Source organism: Lepidochelys olivacea, assembly GCF_965140295.1.
Source record: "Lepidochelys olivacea isolate rLepOli2 genome assembly, chromosome: 4".
Lineage (NCBI taxonomy): Eukaryota > Metazoa > Chordata > Testudines > Cheloniidae > Lepidochelys > Lepidochelys olivacea.
The window spans coordinates 86659550-86677118 of record NC_140414.1 but is presented as its reverse complement, the minus strand read 5'-3'; the positions used below and the strand labels follow the sequence as shown (position 1 = coordinate 86677118).

Sequence of the window (17569 nt, the reverse complement as noted above, 5' to 3'; positions counted from 1 at the left end):
TTCAGTGTCTAGCAGAGTAATGAATTTAAGCTCCCAGGCTCATCTTTTGAAAGCACTGTGCAGGTTTCCTTTGAGGATAAGGACTGAGAGGTCAGAATGATAGAGAGTGATTGCTTTCTGATAAGTGTTCACCCGCAGCCGGTGATGGAGTGCTTTTGTCTTTCATCACTTTTCTGTGTGAGTTCATTCATTACTTCACCCACCTTGTCTCTCTAACTGCAGTGTAGATATACGCAGTGATACACACACAACCAGAATGAAGGAGGCACGAAGGTAGCTTAAAGCCATCTTTGCCTCCACTTCCTTTCCACCATACAAGGCAGGAAAGGAAGAACACACTGAGTTCTACTTTACTTCACAAATAGCCCCATTAATTTCAATGGGATTCCACATGAGGTATGGTATATTCAGGGACAGAAACTCACTCTCAGTTAGTGGTACCACTGATCTGTGTCATTGTAAAGAATTTTTTCACATCAGGGAATCTGTGACAGATGTGACAGGGCAAGGCTATAGAAAAGATAGCTATAGATGGCTATAGAAAAGTAGTGGAAGATAGCTATATTAGCTCCAGGCTAAACAAATCCCTGGTACCAGGATAAGTGAAATGGCAGCTGCTTCAGGTCAATTAAGACACCTGGGGCCAATTAAGAACTTTCCAGAAGGCAGGGAGGATGCTAGGTTGATTGGGACACCTGAAGCCAATCGGGGCTGGCTGAAACTAGTTAAAAGCCTCCCAGTTAGTCAGGTGGGTGTGCATGTCAGGAGCTGTGGGAGGAAGTTGTGCTGTTGGAGAGGCTGAGTAGTATACACCATATTAGGCACAAGGAAGGAGGCCCTGAGGTAAGGGTGAAGTGGAGCTTGAGGAAGTAAGGGCTGCTGTGGGGGAAGTAGCCCAGGGAATTGTACATGTCATGTTTCTAAAAGGTCAGCTACCATAGCTGATACTATTAGGGTCCCTGGGCTGGACCCCGGTGTAGAGGGTGGGCCTGGGCCCCCCCCACCCCACAACCTTTGCCCCCTGATTAATCACTGAGACTGGGAGACAACAGAGACTGTGCAAGGAAGGATAACTTCTCCTCACCTCCCTCGCTGGCTTATGATGAAAATGGCTCAGTAGACTGTGACCCTTGTCTCTAGAGAAAGAAGGGTTACATGGAGGATCACAGTGAGCCTCTGAGGCTAGCGAAATCCACCAGGAAACACGGGACCCACAGAGGCAAGGATGGACCATTGTCACACACAGTTCTGGGAAACAGCAACTGATGCACCTCAACTACAGGTAGTTGCTCAGGAAGAGTCCTGATTAGCAGGAGCTTTACCTACTCGGTGAATTGGGATGGGCTGAGAGGAGCCCCAAACTTTAATTAACCCTTTACCCATAGGGTAGAAGAGGCACAGGAACGAAGTGCTGTGGGGGGGGGGGCGGGGGAGAAAGAGAGTGGCAGGCTTACCAGGGCCTTGGCGTTGCCATTGCATCTCTCAGGAGAAGATACCATCAGTTTTTCCCCTCCTTGGATCAGTGAGCTAAGGATTGTATGCAATTGGAAACACAGTGCTGCACAAGTTTGTTAAGGTGCTGAGAAAGAACATTGTGAATAAGTTGCACAAGGTGTTTGATCAGAAGAAGGTCTTCTAGTGGGTTAAAACAATGAGGAGACCTTGTGGCACCTTAGAGACTAACAAATTTATTTGGGCATAAGCTTTCGTGGGCTATAACCCACTTCATCAGATGCATGAAAAATACAGTAGGCAGATATAAATATGCAGCACATGAAAAGATGGGAGTTGCCTTACCAAGTGGGGGACCAATTCAATCACGGTGGATGTGGCCCATTCCCAACAGTTGACAAGAAGGTATGAGTATCAACAGAGGGAAAATTACTTTTTGTAGTGACCAAGCCACTCCCAGTCTTTATTCAGGCCTAATTTGATGGTGTCAAGTTTTCAAATTAATTCCAGTTCTGCAGTTTCTCACTGAAGTCTGTTTTTGAAGTTTTGTTGTTGAAGAATGGCCACTTTTAAGTCTGTTATTGAGTGTCCAGGGAGATTGAAGTGCTCTCCTACTGGTTTTTGAATGTTACAATTCTTGATGTCTGATTTGTGTCCATTTATTCTTTTGCGTAGCGATGGTCCAGTTTGGCCAATGTACATGGCAGAGGGGCATTGCTGGCACATGATGACATATATCACAGTGGTAGATGTGCAGGTGAATGAGACCCTGATGGTGTGGCTGATGTGGTTAGGTCCTATTGTGGTCTCCCTTGAATAGATATCTGGACAGAGTTGGCAGCAGGGTTTGTTGCAAGGATTGGTTCCTGGGTTAGTGTTTTTGTTGTCTGGTGTGTAGGTGCTGGTGAGTATTTGCTTCAGGTTGGGGGGCTGCCAAGCAAGGACTGGCCTGTCTTCCAAGGTTGTGGGTTGTGGCTAGAAAAGAGATAGGACAGCGATGATGCCCTGTCACAGAATTTAACTGTAAAAAAAACCCCAAAAGCCTAGTTAGAAAAATGTCAAAAAGAAGAGAGAGTACCTGATTTATGCACAGACAGCACTTCTGAACTGGTTAAATCAAAATCTTCATTTAAATCTAAAATTAGATGTAAAGATCTTAATAATTCATTGTTTCTGGAAGATAAAATTTGCTTTGCTTCAGCAAAGTAAGTGAAGATGTATCACTTATCCCTTTTATACTTCACTCAATTTAGTTGGGAAAAAAATTGCCCTAGATGCATCCATTTAGAGTGAAATTGTCTAGTAAAGTGCAGAAGCCTTTGAGATTAATTTTAGCTAAAGTGTATTGATGCTGTTTGGCTCTATTCCATGTTCCTTACACCAAGAACTACTTCAGTCCTGAAATTTCAAGGTAATGTAAAGGTTTTAAAAGGGATTGATTTCCCCTCTTTTAAACCATTCAAAACACGAGTGTCAAAGTGCCAAGAGACACAAATAACAAGCAAAATCACATTGTTGGTATGAAGTCAACCCATTATTTCTGCTCCCCTCATCCCCTAAAGAAAATGATATAAAAATGCATAAGGATAGATTGATTGATAAAAAGATGGAGCTTATGTACTGCAGCAAAACCAAGAACATGACCAATAAAATGAAGAGAAAAGAGAGGCTAGACTTCAGTTATACTTTTCTATTTCATTGCTACATTGTTGGCTTAAGTGCATGCTGATCTCCTCCCACTCCTCTACGCTACTGTTCAGCCAACGTATTTAATGTACACATTAAATAAAAAATGGCATCACTGCGATATAGCTCGCTTAATACCAATTGTGTGTGACATTAGCTATTATTGGTGTCTTCCTGGCCTGCATTTCTTCAGCAGCTTGATAAAGTGCCACTAATGATGTGTCTTATTTTTGTTATGAGGGGTGGGAGTGTGTCTTAGGTTTTAAGTGAACAGACCAGCCCTTGCATTTGACAGCTCATCAACTACCTTCCACAGGTGTTTCCCTGAACACCATTAGTTGCTGGAGAACTGTAAAGAACTGCAACTCTTTGGGGGCAGGGACCATCTTGTCCTGTGTTTGTACAGTGTTTGGCACAATGGGGTCCTGGCCCAGGACTAGGGCTCTTAGGTGCTACGATGATATAAATAATAATCCAAATATTGGCAAGGAGAGAAACTGGTCAGAGAAGTATTTTTATATGGACGTAAAAACTGGCAATTAAAAAAAATTCCCATCCAGAACATTTTTCTGCAATGCTGCACATTTCAGTATTAATTCAGATACTGAATTAACCCCCTCCTAATATTAAAATAGCAGCCTTCTTAGATTGTTCTGCCCTGAAGCAGTTCTCTGTAATAATTATTAAAATAAAAGAATTATTAAAAAACAAACTCCTAGCCATCAGGAGGCAAAGTAGCTGAATGTTAGTATGAACTGGGAAACATTATCTACCATGATCAAAATCTCCACGCTTTGGAGCACTCATTAAACTTTTCGGGAGAACTTTCCTCCTCTGTATAACCTTACTGAAAACAAAGGAGTTATGCCAGGCAGAATTTGACTTATACTGTTTAAAAGAAATGGCTCCTGCTGTGAATTACCTTGGAAATGCTGAAATCAGTACAAACCACTTCTGCTGTAGGATTGTTTGAGTAATATTTGTTTTCTATAACCTCATTCTAAATGGGTGGTTCTAGGGCAATTTCCTATGTTATCACTAGTTAATTTATTTTACATATGGGTGTCAATGTGTCCCTCTCAAAAAAAAGTGCAAGGCTTTATTTGCCTCTCAGCCACTCTGGCATTTGAAAGAAGTTAAGTTATATGGAGCAAAAAACCTACTTACCTTTTGTGAGTAGTAGTCCCATAGCAGTCAATGAGCCCTGTTTAGGGTTGCCAACCCTCCAGGATTGTCCTGGAGTCTCCCGGCATTAAAGATTAATCTTTAATTAAAGAGTATGTTATGTGATGAAACCTCCAGGAATACATCCAACCAAAATTGGCAATTCTAGCCTTGTTCCTGCTTCCATTTAACACCTCAATTGTGCAATCACATATGCAAAAGCTTAATTTTGTGCACAGGATTAGTCCTGCTGAGCTCAGTGGCTGACTTGTGTGAACAGGATTTAGCCCATGTACAATACCTGACATTAATACAGACGCTCATTAAAAATCTGATCCTACTCCCATTGAAGTCAATAGCCCCTCTCATCAAGAGTGCAGACCTGAAGCTAAACAACATGAGCCTAGTGTAAACCCTTACTTGCGTGTGTAATCCAGTTGTCTTTCGTGGGATTACATGTGTAAATAAGGGTTGCAGGATCAGGCTTTTGCATCACAAAGGCTAAAACCATTTAAAAAATGCTTAGCATCTAAAACTGTCAGAGACATTTCAGGTTCCTTCTATAAATACTGTTGCCCCATCCTCCAACCCCAGTGTCCTGTTCTGACACCCTTTTGTCAAGAAGTGGCTAAAGCCCAGGGCCTTGCAGGTGCCTCCCAGTGGAGGAGAAATCAATGACACAAATTCTATATTATAAACATAACTTGTTTTAGTTACACATATACACCAACCCTGAAACAAAGGTGGTCAAACATGAGGCAGGGCAATCCCTTCTTTTAGAAATCTCAACCCAACCCAGGGAGCAGCTCTGCATCCAAAATTGATTATATTCAGAGACCTCAGGCCATGTCTACACTACATACTTTGGCCAACGCAAGTCACCCTGGCATACAGCTACTGCCGTAAATATATTGCTCGTGCACATACCCACTTGGCTCCTTGAGTCCGTGCTGTGCTTGTGTTGATGCACAGTGTGGTGCACCATCGGTAGGTATTGCAGTGTGCAACAGACCACTGTTCAGCACCATGTCTTTTAGGACATTTTGGCAATGCATAGTGGGGCAGAACAAGGTGCACAGATGTGACTGGGAGCAAGGGGTCAACTTCCCAGCATACAACTTTCTCCATCCCATAATTTCATCCATATCCCATAATTTTCATGCCTTTTTTAAAAATCCCAGGAAGGCATGTGGTCCTTTTCACCGTTTGCCATCTCTGGTCGATATATGTAACCTGCACAGCTCTGCACTATTGTCATAAGCATTGCAAACACAGGATGCATTCTTCTCCGCCGGTATTTGCAGAGTTTCAAGAACTGTATCAGCTGGGAACAAGATAATTTATTAGAGGACAGATTGCTGTGGGACATAGTCAAAGTCAGTTCAAAGCTGTTGGTGGCATTCATGGAGCAGCTGTAAATGCTGTTTCTGGGCCTGAGCAATGAGCACTGACTGGTGGGATTACATCATAATGGAGGTTGGGGACAATGAGCAGTGTCTGCAGAACATTTGGATCTGCAAAACCACATTCCTGGATCTGTGCACTGAGCTTGTCCCAGCTCTCCAGTGCAGGGACACCAAAATGAGATCTGCTCTGACAGTGGAGAAGCAAATACCAATTGTACTGTAGAAACTTGCAATGCCAGACTGGTATTGGTCAGTGGGAAATCATTTTGGAGTTGGAAAAATCCGTTGTGGGGGGGTCATTGTCACTGAAGTGTGTAGGGACATTAATCATGTCCTGCTATGCAAGACTGTGACTCTTGGGAATGTGCAGGACACAGTGGATGGATTTGCAGCTACAGGGTTCCCGACCCATGGTGAAACAATAGAGAGCACACATATCCCTATTTTGGCACCAGACCACCTTGCCCCAGACAATATCAACAGAAAGGGCTAATTTTCTATGGCTATACAAGTGTTGGTGGAACACCAGGAATGCTTCACCATCAATGTTGGCTGGTCTGGGAAGGTGCATGACACTTGGATCTTTAAGAACACAGGACTTTAAGTCCCACAGAAAGTTGGGACTTTTTCCCCCCGACTTGCAGATTACCACTGACGATATTAAAATGCCAACATTGATCCTGGGGGACTCGGCCTACCCTGTGCTTCACTGGCTTTTGAAGATGTTCAACAGACACCTTGACAGCACCAAGGAAAGCATCATATTATCAGCTCAGCAGGTGCAGAATGATGTTGAATGTGCTTTTGGTAGATTGAAGGGAGCATGGTGTTGTTTACTCGCAAGACTGGAGCTCTGTGAGAAAAATATCCCAGTGGTTATAGTTTCTTCCTGGGTCCTGGATAATATCTGTGAGGCAAAAGTTGCCGCTGGGATAGAGGGGCACTCTGCTGAGTTTGAACAGTCAGGTACAAGAGCTATTGGAGCTCAATATGGAGCTCTACGGTTGAGGGAGGCCATGAAAGAGCACTTTAACAGTGAGCCACAGTAATGTGTTGTGGTGGACTGTTCTGTACCTGGCCCTCCAGTTCTGGGGCCTGCTAGGAATTGTGTGGGGCTTGGTGTACATCTATGAATAGAACACTGTCAGTGTACCTACTCACTTTACGATGCTTGCTGTACCTTTATGATTATTATGCTGTGTTTATCACTGATCCTAGGAGTTGTGGCACACTGTACGATAACAACTAAGTGAGTGTTTTCAGTACCTCTAGGCACACTGCAGCATAAGTTGGGAACTAATAAAGATGAATTATTTTCCAAAAAAACTGAATTTTGCTGAGTAAGAAAACCACTGCAAAAAAAAAAAAAATCCGTGCAATTTAAAAGCAAATACATTAAAAATAAAATAAATTAATGGAACAGAACTTAATGAGGGGAAAGACCATTTGTGTCTGTTTTGGCTACACATACAGAAAGCGTGATTCTCACAGGCCAGTGTACATGAAACTGGTTGTCCTTACTGACCTCCAGTGTGGAGCAGTGGGGCTAGGGATGCAGCCCCTGATGCCATGTGGAATGTTGAGGGGGGGTGGAGGGAGGTGCTATATTGCGGTTGTCCATGAACTACAAAGGGAGGTGAGCCCATGATTGCTGAACTTGTAGGTTCACAAAAGTCTGCAGCATCTGTGGTTGCTGCCAGAGAAGCCCCATTATGTCTTGCAAAAAGAAAAGGAGTACTTGTACTCCTTTTCTTTTTGCGAATACAGACTAACACGGCTGTTACTCTGAAACCTGTCATTATGTCTTGGTGCATCTCCCTCTTCTTTTCCTGCTGAGACTTCTGGCCTTTCCTTTGCCATGCCGCCTACAATATTCACCCTCCAGGCCCTCTGCTCACTGTCTGATGCTGCACTGGCTCACAGAATCTCATTGAACAGGTCATCCCAAGTCCTCTTCTTTCTCCTCCTTGTCTTGTTCAGGAGTTCCATAGGTGCGGAGGAGGGACCCGTAAAGGCCATAATGACAGCAGCTGCAGATAAAACACACAGAGGTACCATTGTCAGGATAATCACAACAGAAAGTGAGAGTTACTCCCTTGCCTTGCCCCCCTATAGTGTTAATCAAGACATGCTTATTGACACTTCTGCTTTGGATTGCTCATGCATGGCACCAGTCACCGCACCAGCCAGGATGAGTTTGGCCCCCCCAGCAGTGATGGAAATGAGGAGGAGAAAGAAAGGGACTTGGGATGACATGTTCAGCAAGATCCTGCAAGCCAGTGCTGCATCAGTCTGTGAGCAGAGGGCCTGGAGGGTGAGTATGGCAGGCTGTATGGAGAAGGAAAGAGCAGACAGGTGACAGGCCCAGTAGACTCAGCAGGAAAAGGAGAGCACCAGGACATAACGGGGCTTCTCTGGCAGCAAACAGATGCTGCGGACTCTTGTGGACCTACCGGCAAAAAGAGCACAGCTGGTGTCCTGAAGCTGCCCAGACCTGTATGCTGCTAGCGTATTTATTGCAATGGTGCCTGCTGAAGTTACCACCGACTGGCGTGGGAAAGTGTCCTACTGTGAAGGAAGAAATAAGGCCACCATCCCTAGAAATCTTTGGCTCCCTCTTCTAGACAAAGTAAATTAATGAAAAGTCGATGGTTGTGCCTGGCTAAGCTGGGGTGCCATCAGTACCTCATTGTAACGGGAAAAACATTTACACACTTACCCCAGGTTCCTTCCCCTGCATCAGGCTCGCCCAGGCTCAACTGCTGGGACTGACTGGAGTGCATCGGCTTATGTTGACCTAACTTTGTGTTGTTGAGCCAGGCCTCAGGCAGACACCAAACTCTCCCACTGCTCTTACGGTGCTCTCTCCAAGGACCTCAAGCTCTACACAGACCCTTGCATAACAAAACCTAACAGCACAGCGTGTCTTCTCAATTCTGAATATTTGCTGGCACACTAAGAAAAAGGACTTAAAAGACTAAGGGCAGGTCTACATTTAAAATGCTGTGTCAGCGCAATTTCACCAGTGCAGCTGTGCTGCTGTACTGCTTAAGTGAAGATGCTCCTTCACCAATGGGAGAAGTTCTTCCCTTGGGATAGTTAAGCCACCTCCCTGAGAGGCAGTAGCTGTGTTGACGGGAGAAGCTGGAGATTGCCTCAGTAAAACCACCTTGCTCAAGGGTGTGGATTTTTCACACCTCTGAGCAATGTAGTTATACCAATATAAGTCTGTAGTGTAGACCTGGCCTATGTGTATCAGTGTCACCTGGTGACACCTGCCATAAATAATACTATGATGCTATGATAATCATTTCAGGGGATCACTAATATTAATTAACTGCATAATCTGTTCTTTTCACTGAATGAAAGAGTTACAGATGAAGGTGATTTCCATATAGATTTGTGGAAATAACATCTGTTTGTGGAAAATGTCTGGAGGTAGGGCCTTGTGCTCTACGAACTCCAGTAACACAGCAACCAACGCCGCAAACTGGCAGACATGATATAAATCCAGAGGCCCTGGGCCAGAGCAAGTGGGGGCCCGTCCCCACCCCTTCTGCCTGTAGTCTCCCTGCCAGGGAAACGGGGTCAGGTCGTGCGAGTTGCCCTGCCATGCCACTCTGCCCAGCACTCCTGCTGGGGAGCAGGATCGGGGAGGGGTGGCTTCTCCCGCTCCCCAGCAGGAGCCCTGGGTGGGCGGAGTGGGGCCGCTAATCCGCCACTGTATAAATCATACACCAGTGCAGTAGAGAGTGAGAAAGGGAACCTGGAGACTAGAGAAAAGGTGAAGATTAGCTCAAAAGGGTTGCCAGGACAGTGAGTAGGGGAATCAATCCAGACCTGAAGAACAAAGGAGGACATGAGGGAGGGCAAATGGGAGCCAGCAAGATCAGACGTATTATCTATATGGAAGTTGCAACTATGAGGAGAGTGTAGAGTAGGATTAGGAGGAGAGGAGGAAGGAGAACCAGACATTGAAGTCCAGCAGGAAAGAGGATGCTAAGCATGGGGGGAATGTAAATAACAATATCCATTTCAAAGGAGTAGAAAGTGACTCCACCAAGGAAGAAGAGGATGGAAACAGCAGGAACAGGCTCAAGTGACGCTCTGTGTCCTCTAGAGTGGGAGGCATGAGAAACAAAAAGACCACCAAAGGTGAGTGCAGTTACTGAGGCAGAATGGAGGGGAGAGCCAGGATTCTGTAAGCTAGAATTTGAAAGTTGGACTCTCTACTTCTTTTGGCCCCATTTCAGGTAATGTACTTATCCACATGCCTAACTTTAATCATATGGTTGGTTTCTCTGACTCTGATGGGACTGATCATGTGCTTAAAGTTAGGCATGTACTTAATAAATACCTTGCTTCCATTTAGGGGTAACTTCACTACAGTCCATGAGGCCAGGTCTACACTACAGACTTATATCGGTACAACCACATGGCTCAGAGGTGTGAAAAATCTCCACCCCTGAGTGACATAGTTTACCGACCTAACCCCCAGTGTAGACAGTGAGCTTCTCCCACTGACACAGCTACCAGCTCTCGGGGAGGCGGATTAACTACGCCGATGAGAGAAGCTCTCCTGTCAGCACAGTAGCGTCTTCACTAAGGGCTTGGCTACACTTACATTTTATAGTGCTCTAACTTGCTGGCTCAGGGGGGTGAAAAATCACCCCCCTGAGCGCAGCAAGTCTGAGCGCTTTAAAGCACTAGTGTAAAAATGCTGCGCTCCCAGCATTCGGAGCTAATCCCCTCGTGGAGGTGGATTACCAGGAGCGCTGGGAGAGCTGTCTCCCAGCGCTCATGCGCGATCACACTCGCACTTCAAAGTGCTGCCGTCGGAGTGCTCCTGTGTCAGTGCTTTGAAGTTTTCAGTGTAGCCATGCCCTAAAACACTACAGCAGCTCAGCTGCGCTGTATCTGACGACAAGCCCCACATACCTACGTGGGGAACATTAGAGAGACAAGGTGGGTGAGGTAATATCTTTTATTGGACCAACTTCTGCTGGTGAGAGAGACAAACTTTCAAGTTTACACAGATTCTTCTTCAGGTCTGGGAAATGTATTCAGAGTGTCATAGCTAAATAAAAGGTGGAACAGATTGTTTAGTATAAGTAGTTAACATATATTTCAAGGGACCATTCAAGATGAAGTGGCCCATTAACACCCCTCCAGCCATGGGGGAGCAAGGCTGAGAAGGTAGTTTAGTGGGTTACAGATTGTTGTCATAACCCGTAAATCCAGTGTCTCTATTCAGTCCATGATTTTTAGTATCTAGCAAAGTTATGAATTTAAACTCTCAGGCTTGTCTATTGAAGGTGTTGTGCAGGTTTCTGCACTGTTACGACAATTAATACCCCCACAACACACCTTTCAAAATCCATGGGTCCTACGCATGCATGTCAGAACATGTGGAGTACCGCATCCAGAGCCCCAGCAATTATGTGGGTGAAACCAGGCAATCACTACATTCTCGAATGAACTCTCACAGAAAAATGATAAAAGTCACCACATCACCTGTGGGTGAAAACTTTTCAGAAAGCGATCACTCTATATCTGACCCCTCAGTCCTCATCCTGAAAGGAAACCTGCACAATATCTTCAGAAGATGAGCCTGGAGTTTTAAATTAATAACTTTGCTACATACCAAAAAGCATGGCCTGAGTAGAGACACTGGGTTTATGGCTTATTACAACGATCTGTAATGCACTAAACTGCCCTCTCCCCCAAACTTCCCACCCTGAATGACTGGAGAGGTGTTAATGGACCACTTAACCTTGAATGTCCCCTTGAAATATATATTAACTACTTACGCTAAACAGTCTGTTCCACCTTGTATTTAGATGTGACACTCCATTTCACAGATCAGAAGAAAAGCTTAAAAGTTTCTCTCTCTCATCAACAGAAGTTGGTCCAGCAAAAGATATGTCTTCTGCAGTTTCCACAGTATGCATCCGATGAAGTGAGCTGTAGCTCACGAAAGCTCATGCTCAAATAAATTGGTTAGTCTCTAAGGTGCCACAAGTACTCCTTTTCTTTTTGCAAAGACAGACTAACACGGCTGTTACTCTGAAACCTGTCAAAAGATATTACTTCACTCATGTTCTGTCTCTAATACCCTGGGACCAACATGGCTACAGCACCAAATATTTAATAATGGGCTCTTCAATCTAGCAGAGAAAGGTATAACATGATCCAATGGCTGGAAATTGAAACTAGACAAATTCAGACTGGAAATAAGGTATAAATTTTTAACCACTAGAACAATTTACCAAGGGATGTGGTAGATTCTCCATCACTGACATTTTTAAAAAGTCACTGTTTTTCTAAAAGATCTGGTCTAGGAATTATTTTGGAGAAATTCTATGGCCTGTTATACAGGACGTCAGACTAAGTGATCATAATGGTCCCTTCTGGCCTTGGAACCTGTGAAATCTATGAATTGGGGATTAAGCTACTTAGTTATTTTTTTCACAAACATTAGACACTCCTCAGGCTCTGTGCTTCCTGCTATCACTATTAAAGTTTCTTCAGAAACAGGATGTGGATATCTTAAATCTGTAAGATATTATCAGTAATATCAATGGCTGAAGAAGTCTTAAGGTGATGAAATAAGTGATGAAAGGAACACTGAATATCTTGCAGCTTTTGACCTTAGGGGTTTGGGGTGCAGGGAAGGAGATGAGAATTGAAGAACTGGACAAATACAGTTTGTTTTTCCCTAGGGAGAAGGATAATTTACAGAGATCCTTCTTTTTATTTTATGAATTGTATTTATAGACTATCAGCAAAGAATATTTTGTTGCCGCGCTCAATCATTGCTCATTTAGTTCTTGGCCTGTCAGCTCAAACTGTCCAAAATGGATGTCAAGTGTGATGGTAGTTTTCATTATGTGGACACGAGAAACTGGACTGAATCATTTTGCACAGCTCACCAAGCAGGCTTCAGATGGTGATACCTTTCAGTCATTATTGACACGGATTGGATTTGAAACAGCGTGCTAAAAGTGAAGGGTTCTGTATACTCTGGAATTACCAAATTCTGTGCCATCCTGTCTTTTTTTTTTTTTTATTTCCATTTCTGTACTGCTGCAAAGAGAGAACACAACCCTGGATGATGCATAGACATCCAGCAGCCAATTTCTGACTCTCTCTAACAGCAGCAAAAATGGGAGACATGATGACACTGTCCTTGCTGGGAGATTTGGGAAGAGGTAACTTTCTTGACTCTTGCAGTCATCCACCTTCTCTCCATGTCCACTGGTTGGGCCTTAGTTAAGCAGTTTTGCATTCTCAATACAGTCTATAAATTGAGATGTTTCTCTGTTTGTGCCCAACTGGAGAACAGGACACCTAATGGGAAAAGGAGACAATGGTCTGGAAGATATTTGGAGGAACAGAGATAGTCCCTCTCATTTTTTAAAAAGGGAGTCTCACACATAGATAGAAGAGATGGTGGACTAATGTTCCCTAATTGACAACCCTACAAATAAGATATGGAAAGATGAATAAATATACTAAAACAGTTTGATTTCTGTTTTCACTGGATGGGCCAAATGATTTTTTTAAAATATCAATGGTCATTGACATTGTTGACTCTTTGTAAAAATGTAGGATTTCCTTACAGGTATATTTTTAAATACAACAATATTATAATATTTTAAATGTCAGCAAATCGTGTGAAAAAGAAACAAAAATCTTTTAAAGATAGATCATTCTGTAAAATAACTGGAAATTATAAGAGTTACCAAATATTGCATAAGCTCACCCTTGTCACTGTTCTCCTTTTCCAGAATGAGTTGTTTGAACCAGTGTGCTGGGAATTTTCATGTCATGGATGAGCTGCAGTCATTCACATTTTGTCTTTCTTATTGTTATTTTAAAATTTAAAATACAGTGCTTTAAACAAAAAAATGAATGTGATTTACAAATTCAAACCACACCTGGCAATCTTACTTGAGGCCCAATCATGCAAAGATGCATGCACATTGAGGGATTACTATCACATGTGCAAAATTAAGTAAGAGCGTAAGGATTATTTGTCTTCCCTCTCGCCCTTTGGATTGGGGCCTATATTTTCAAGAAATAAATATCATCCTAACTACTACGTGTATCTTCAGTGCTATTTTACTGTCATGTTTGAAAATATATCTAAGGTATTTATTATTAGGGCTCTCATTTCTGTAGTATCTAAGCCAAAGCACATCACACTCTATAAAGTATTGAAACTCACAACAACCCTCGAAGGCAGGGAAGTACTATCATTCCCATTTTACAGATGGGGAGCTGAGGCACAGAGAGACTCGGGCCTTGTCGACACTGGCAAGTTTCTGTGCAGTAAAGCAGCTTTCTGTGGTATAACTCCTGAGGTGCACACACTGCCAAACCACTTAGTGCGCAGAAACTGCACAGTTGCAGTGCTGTAAAAAACCACCCCGACGAGAGGCGTGCAGCACTCTGTGCCAGTGTAGAAACCCGGGTCGATTACAGCGCTGCGATTGGTCTCTGGGAGGCGTCCCACAATGACTGTTATCACCTCTCTGGTCATCGGTTTGAACTCTACTGCCCTGCCCTGAGGTGACCAACCATCATCCCCACCCCTTAAATTCCTTGGGAATTTTGAAAGTCCCCTTCCTGTTTGCTCGGTGACGCGTGCAGTGGTCTCAAGCGCATCTTTCCAGGTGGCCATCCATGCCCGCTCCACACACCAGGTGATCCCCTGCTTGGAGCAATGCCGAACTGCTGGACCTCATCAGCATTTTGGGAGTGGAGGCTGTGCAGTCCCAGCTGCGCTCCAGCCGTAGGAATTATGATACCCATGGGCAGATTTCACGATGCATGATAGGGCCCACGACCGGGACACACTGCAGTGCAGGGTCAAAATGAAGGAGCTGCAGAACGCCTACCACAAGGCGTGGGAGGCAAACTGCTGCTCTGGTGCTGCGCCCATGAGCTGCTGGTTCTACAAAGAGCTGGACGTGATACTCGGTGGTGACCCCACCACCACTGTGAAGGTCACTGTGGATACTTTGGTGGCTCGCGTGCCCGTTGAGAGTGGACCGAGCCAGGAGGAGGAAATCTTGGACAAAGATGTGGAGGAGGAGGGAGGCCCAGAGGCAGAGCATGACTCGGAGGTCAGAGCTGCACGCAGCCCGGAGCTTTTCTCTACCCTGGAGGAGGCTAGCCAGTCACAGCTGTTGGATGTTGGCGAAGCGCAAACAGGAGAGGAGGCCCCTGGTAAGTGGCTTTGATTTTGGGAATTGCTGAAGCGAGTTGTTGGAGGCAGGAGGGTTGCAGAAAACAGGCTTGTGTCTGTATGATGCATGTACCACCACATGCCTAGTCTGAGCGGTGCAACAGGGTGTTGATTGACTCCCTCGCTTCATGGGAATCTGCCTCAGAGAACTCCAGGAAACTCTCATGGAGATACTGGACAATCCGCTTCTGCAGGTTCTTTGGCAGAGCTGCTTTGTTTCTTGCCCCATTAACGGTAACTTTCCCATGCCTCTCTGCCGCTACTGGGGAGGGACCATTGCTGTACACAGGGGAGTTGCATAATGTCCAGAGCGGAAGGCGCAGTCTTGAAGAAAAGCCTCCCTTGATTCCCTGCTCACTGTCAACAGCGAGGTATCTTCCATAATGAACACAGCCTGTGGAAAATGTGGGGACAGTAATTATTATAAGCCCCCTCACTCCCCCGCAGTGCTGGTTCTCCCCAAGAGCCACGTACCCAGTGTACAATACGGTCCTGGAACACTTCCCCTGCCCCTGCAGTTACTCAACATTTTGAGGGTCTTGTGACTCATGAGTGCTTGCCTGGGGTCAGCCAGTTACTGATAGGTATGGGAATAGCGCCTGTGTTTTAAATCAGTGGTCTCTGTGTTGCAAACAATAGTGCTTCTGTAAAATGTTGCATTTTGGCTTCACAGATAGGACCTTGGGAGCCCAACCTCCGCCTTTGTTATCGCCGGCTGAACGGCTGCGCAGAATGAGAAAGCATCCACAAAGAACTAAAGAGGATTTTCTGCGTGAGGTCAGGATATACTCTGCAGCCGAAAAACAAGAATTGAAGGAGTGGCGAGACAGCAAGAAGAGGGACCGAAAGAAGAACGCGGCGCGCCAGAACAAAGCCATGGAGAAGCTTTTAAACATTATGGAGCGCCAAGCAGATATGATCCAGGTGCTAGTAGCACTGCAAACCGAGCAGCTCTGCACCCGCCCTCCCCTGCAGCCACTGTCGCAAAACTCTTTCCCATGCGTCCCCCAGACACTTCCAACACACTCTTATCAACCTCCTGGCTCCAGTCTGTACCCGCTGCATGCCAAGCCTGCCCCGTCTAGCCCTGCGGACTCCCAGTACCCTCAACACCCATTCCTCTGCAGTTTAGCCCTGCTGAAGTACAGTACCCGCTGCACTGTACTCCAAAGGAGAAGGTTGGATATGATACCTGGACATACACAAATCTTTAACCATCCCAGGACCCCACCTCCTCCTGGGATCCTCCCTTCCCCCATCTCCCTCAGTGCTGATGTGTTTTTTTGTCTCTCTCCTCTGGTTGTTGTTTTTTAATAAAAGAATTGTTTTGGTTTGAAAGCCATCGTTATTCCATTAATTGAAAGCAAACAAAGCCCTGCAAAGCAACAGGCGATTTTCTTATATCTTCATAGTGCATTGTCTGCACCAACCACAATCACCTTTTAGCATTACAAGCACTGCACTCCTGAGAATAGCAACAAATATTAGTGGTTTTCAGCTTCAAATTGCTGCCTCAAGGCATCCCTGATCCTTATGGCCCCATGCTGTGCCCCTCTGATAGCCCTGGTCTCTGGCTGTTCAAATTCAGCCTCCAGGCGCTGAGCCTTTGTGGTCCAGCCCTGAGTGAGGCTTTCACCTTTCCCTTCACAAATATTATGGAGCATACAGCACATGGCGATAAACATAGGAATATTGTCAATGGCCAGGTCCAGCCTCCCATATAGGCCTTTAAACAACCAAAAGCACACTCAACAGCCATGCTGCACTTCCTCAGCCTGTTGTTGAACTGCTCCTTGCTGCTGTCAAGGTATGTCTTCATAAGCCATGGCATTAAGGGGTAGGTGGGGTCTCCCAGGATAATAGCTCACCTTACCTGATCACTCTTGTTATAGTTTGTATGGTAACACCCACTGTTTCATGTTCTCTGTGTATATAAATCTCCCCACTGTATTTTCCACGGCATGCATCCGATGAAGTGAGCTGTAGCTCACAAAAGCTTATGCTCAAATAAATTTGTTAGTCTCTAAGGTGCCACAAGTCCTCCTTTTCTTTTAATGGGCATTTTGACTTCTACAGTGATCTTCTGGTCCAAGAAGAAAGTCCCTGCTTGCAGCTTCCTGAACAGGCCAGGAAAGGTGCATCGGACCAGCCTGTGTTAATGCCCATGACATTACCACAGTGATCCACAAGCGCCTGGAGAACCATTGAGAAATACCCTTCTGATTAATGTACTTGGTGGCTAGGTGGTCTGGTGCCAGAATTTGAATATTACTGCCATCTAGTGCTCCTCCGCAGTTAGGGAAGCCCATTTGTGCAAAGCCAGCCACAATGTCATGCACATTGCCCAGAGTCACGGTCTTCTGGAGCAGGATACGATTAATGGCCCTGCACACTTCCGTCAACATGAGTCCATCCGACGGTCGATTTTCCCACTCCGAACTGGTTAGCGACTGATTGGTAGCAGTCTGGAGTAGCCAGCTTCTACAGTGCAATTGCCATTCACTTCTCCAACGACAAGGCAGCTCTCATCCTTGTGTCCTTGCGCCACAGGGCTGGGCGAGCTCATCCCAGTCCCATGAATGTACCTTTCCTCATCCGAAAGTTCTGC

At 45.0% G+C, this 17569-nt stretch overlaps 1 protein-coding gene across 1 annotated transcript in view; it reads left to right on the top strand.

Moving 5' to 3' along the window:
- Positions 1 to 1127: 1127 nt before the first annotated feature.
- IRF2 (interferon regulatory factor 2) overlaps positions 1128 to 17569 on the top strand; it is an 82481-nt gene continuing 66039 nt past the window's right edge. The window contains exon 1 of the mRNA XM_084626313.1: positions 1128 to 1282. Coding sequence (XP_084482439.1) covers positions 1226 to 1282 — 57 coding nt within the window. The 5' untranslated portion in view covers positions 1128 to 1225. The remainder of the gene's footprint in view (positions 1283 to 17569) is intronic.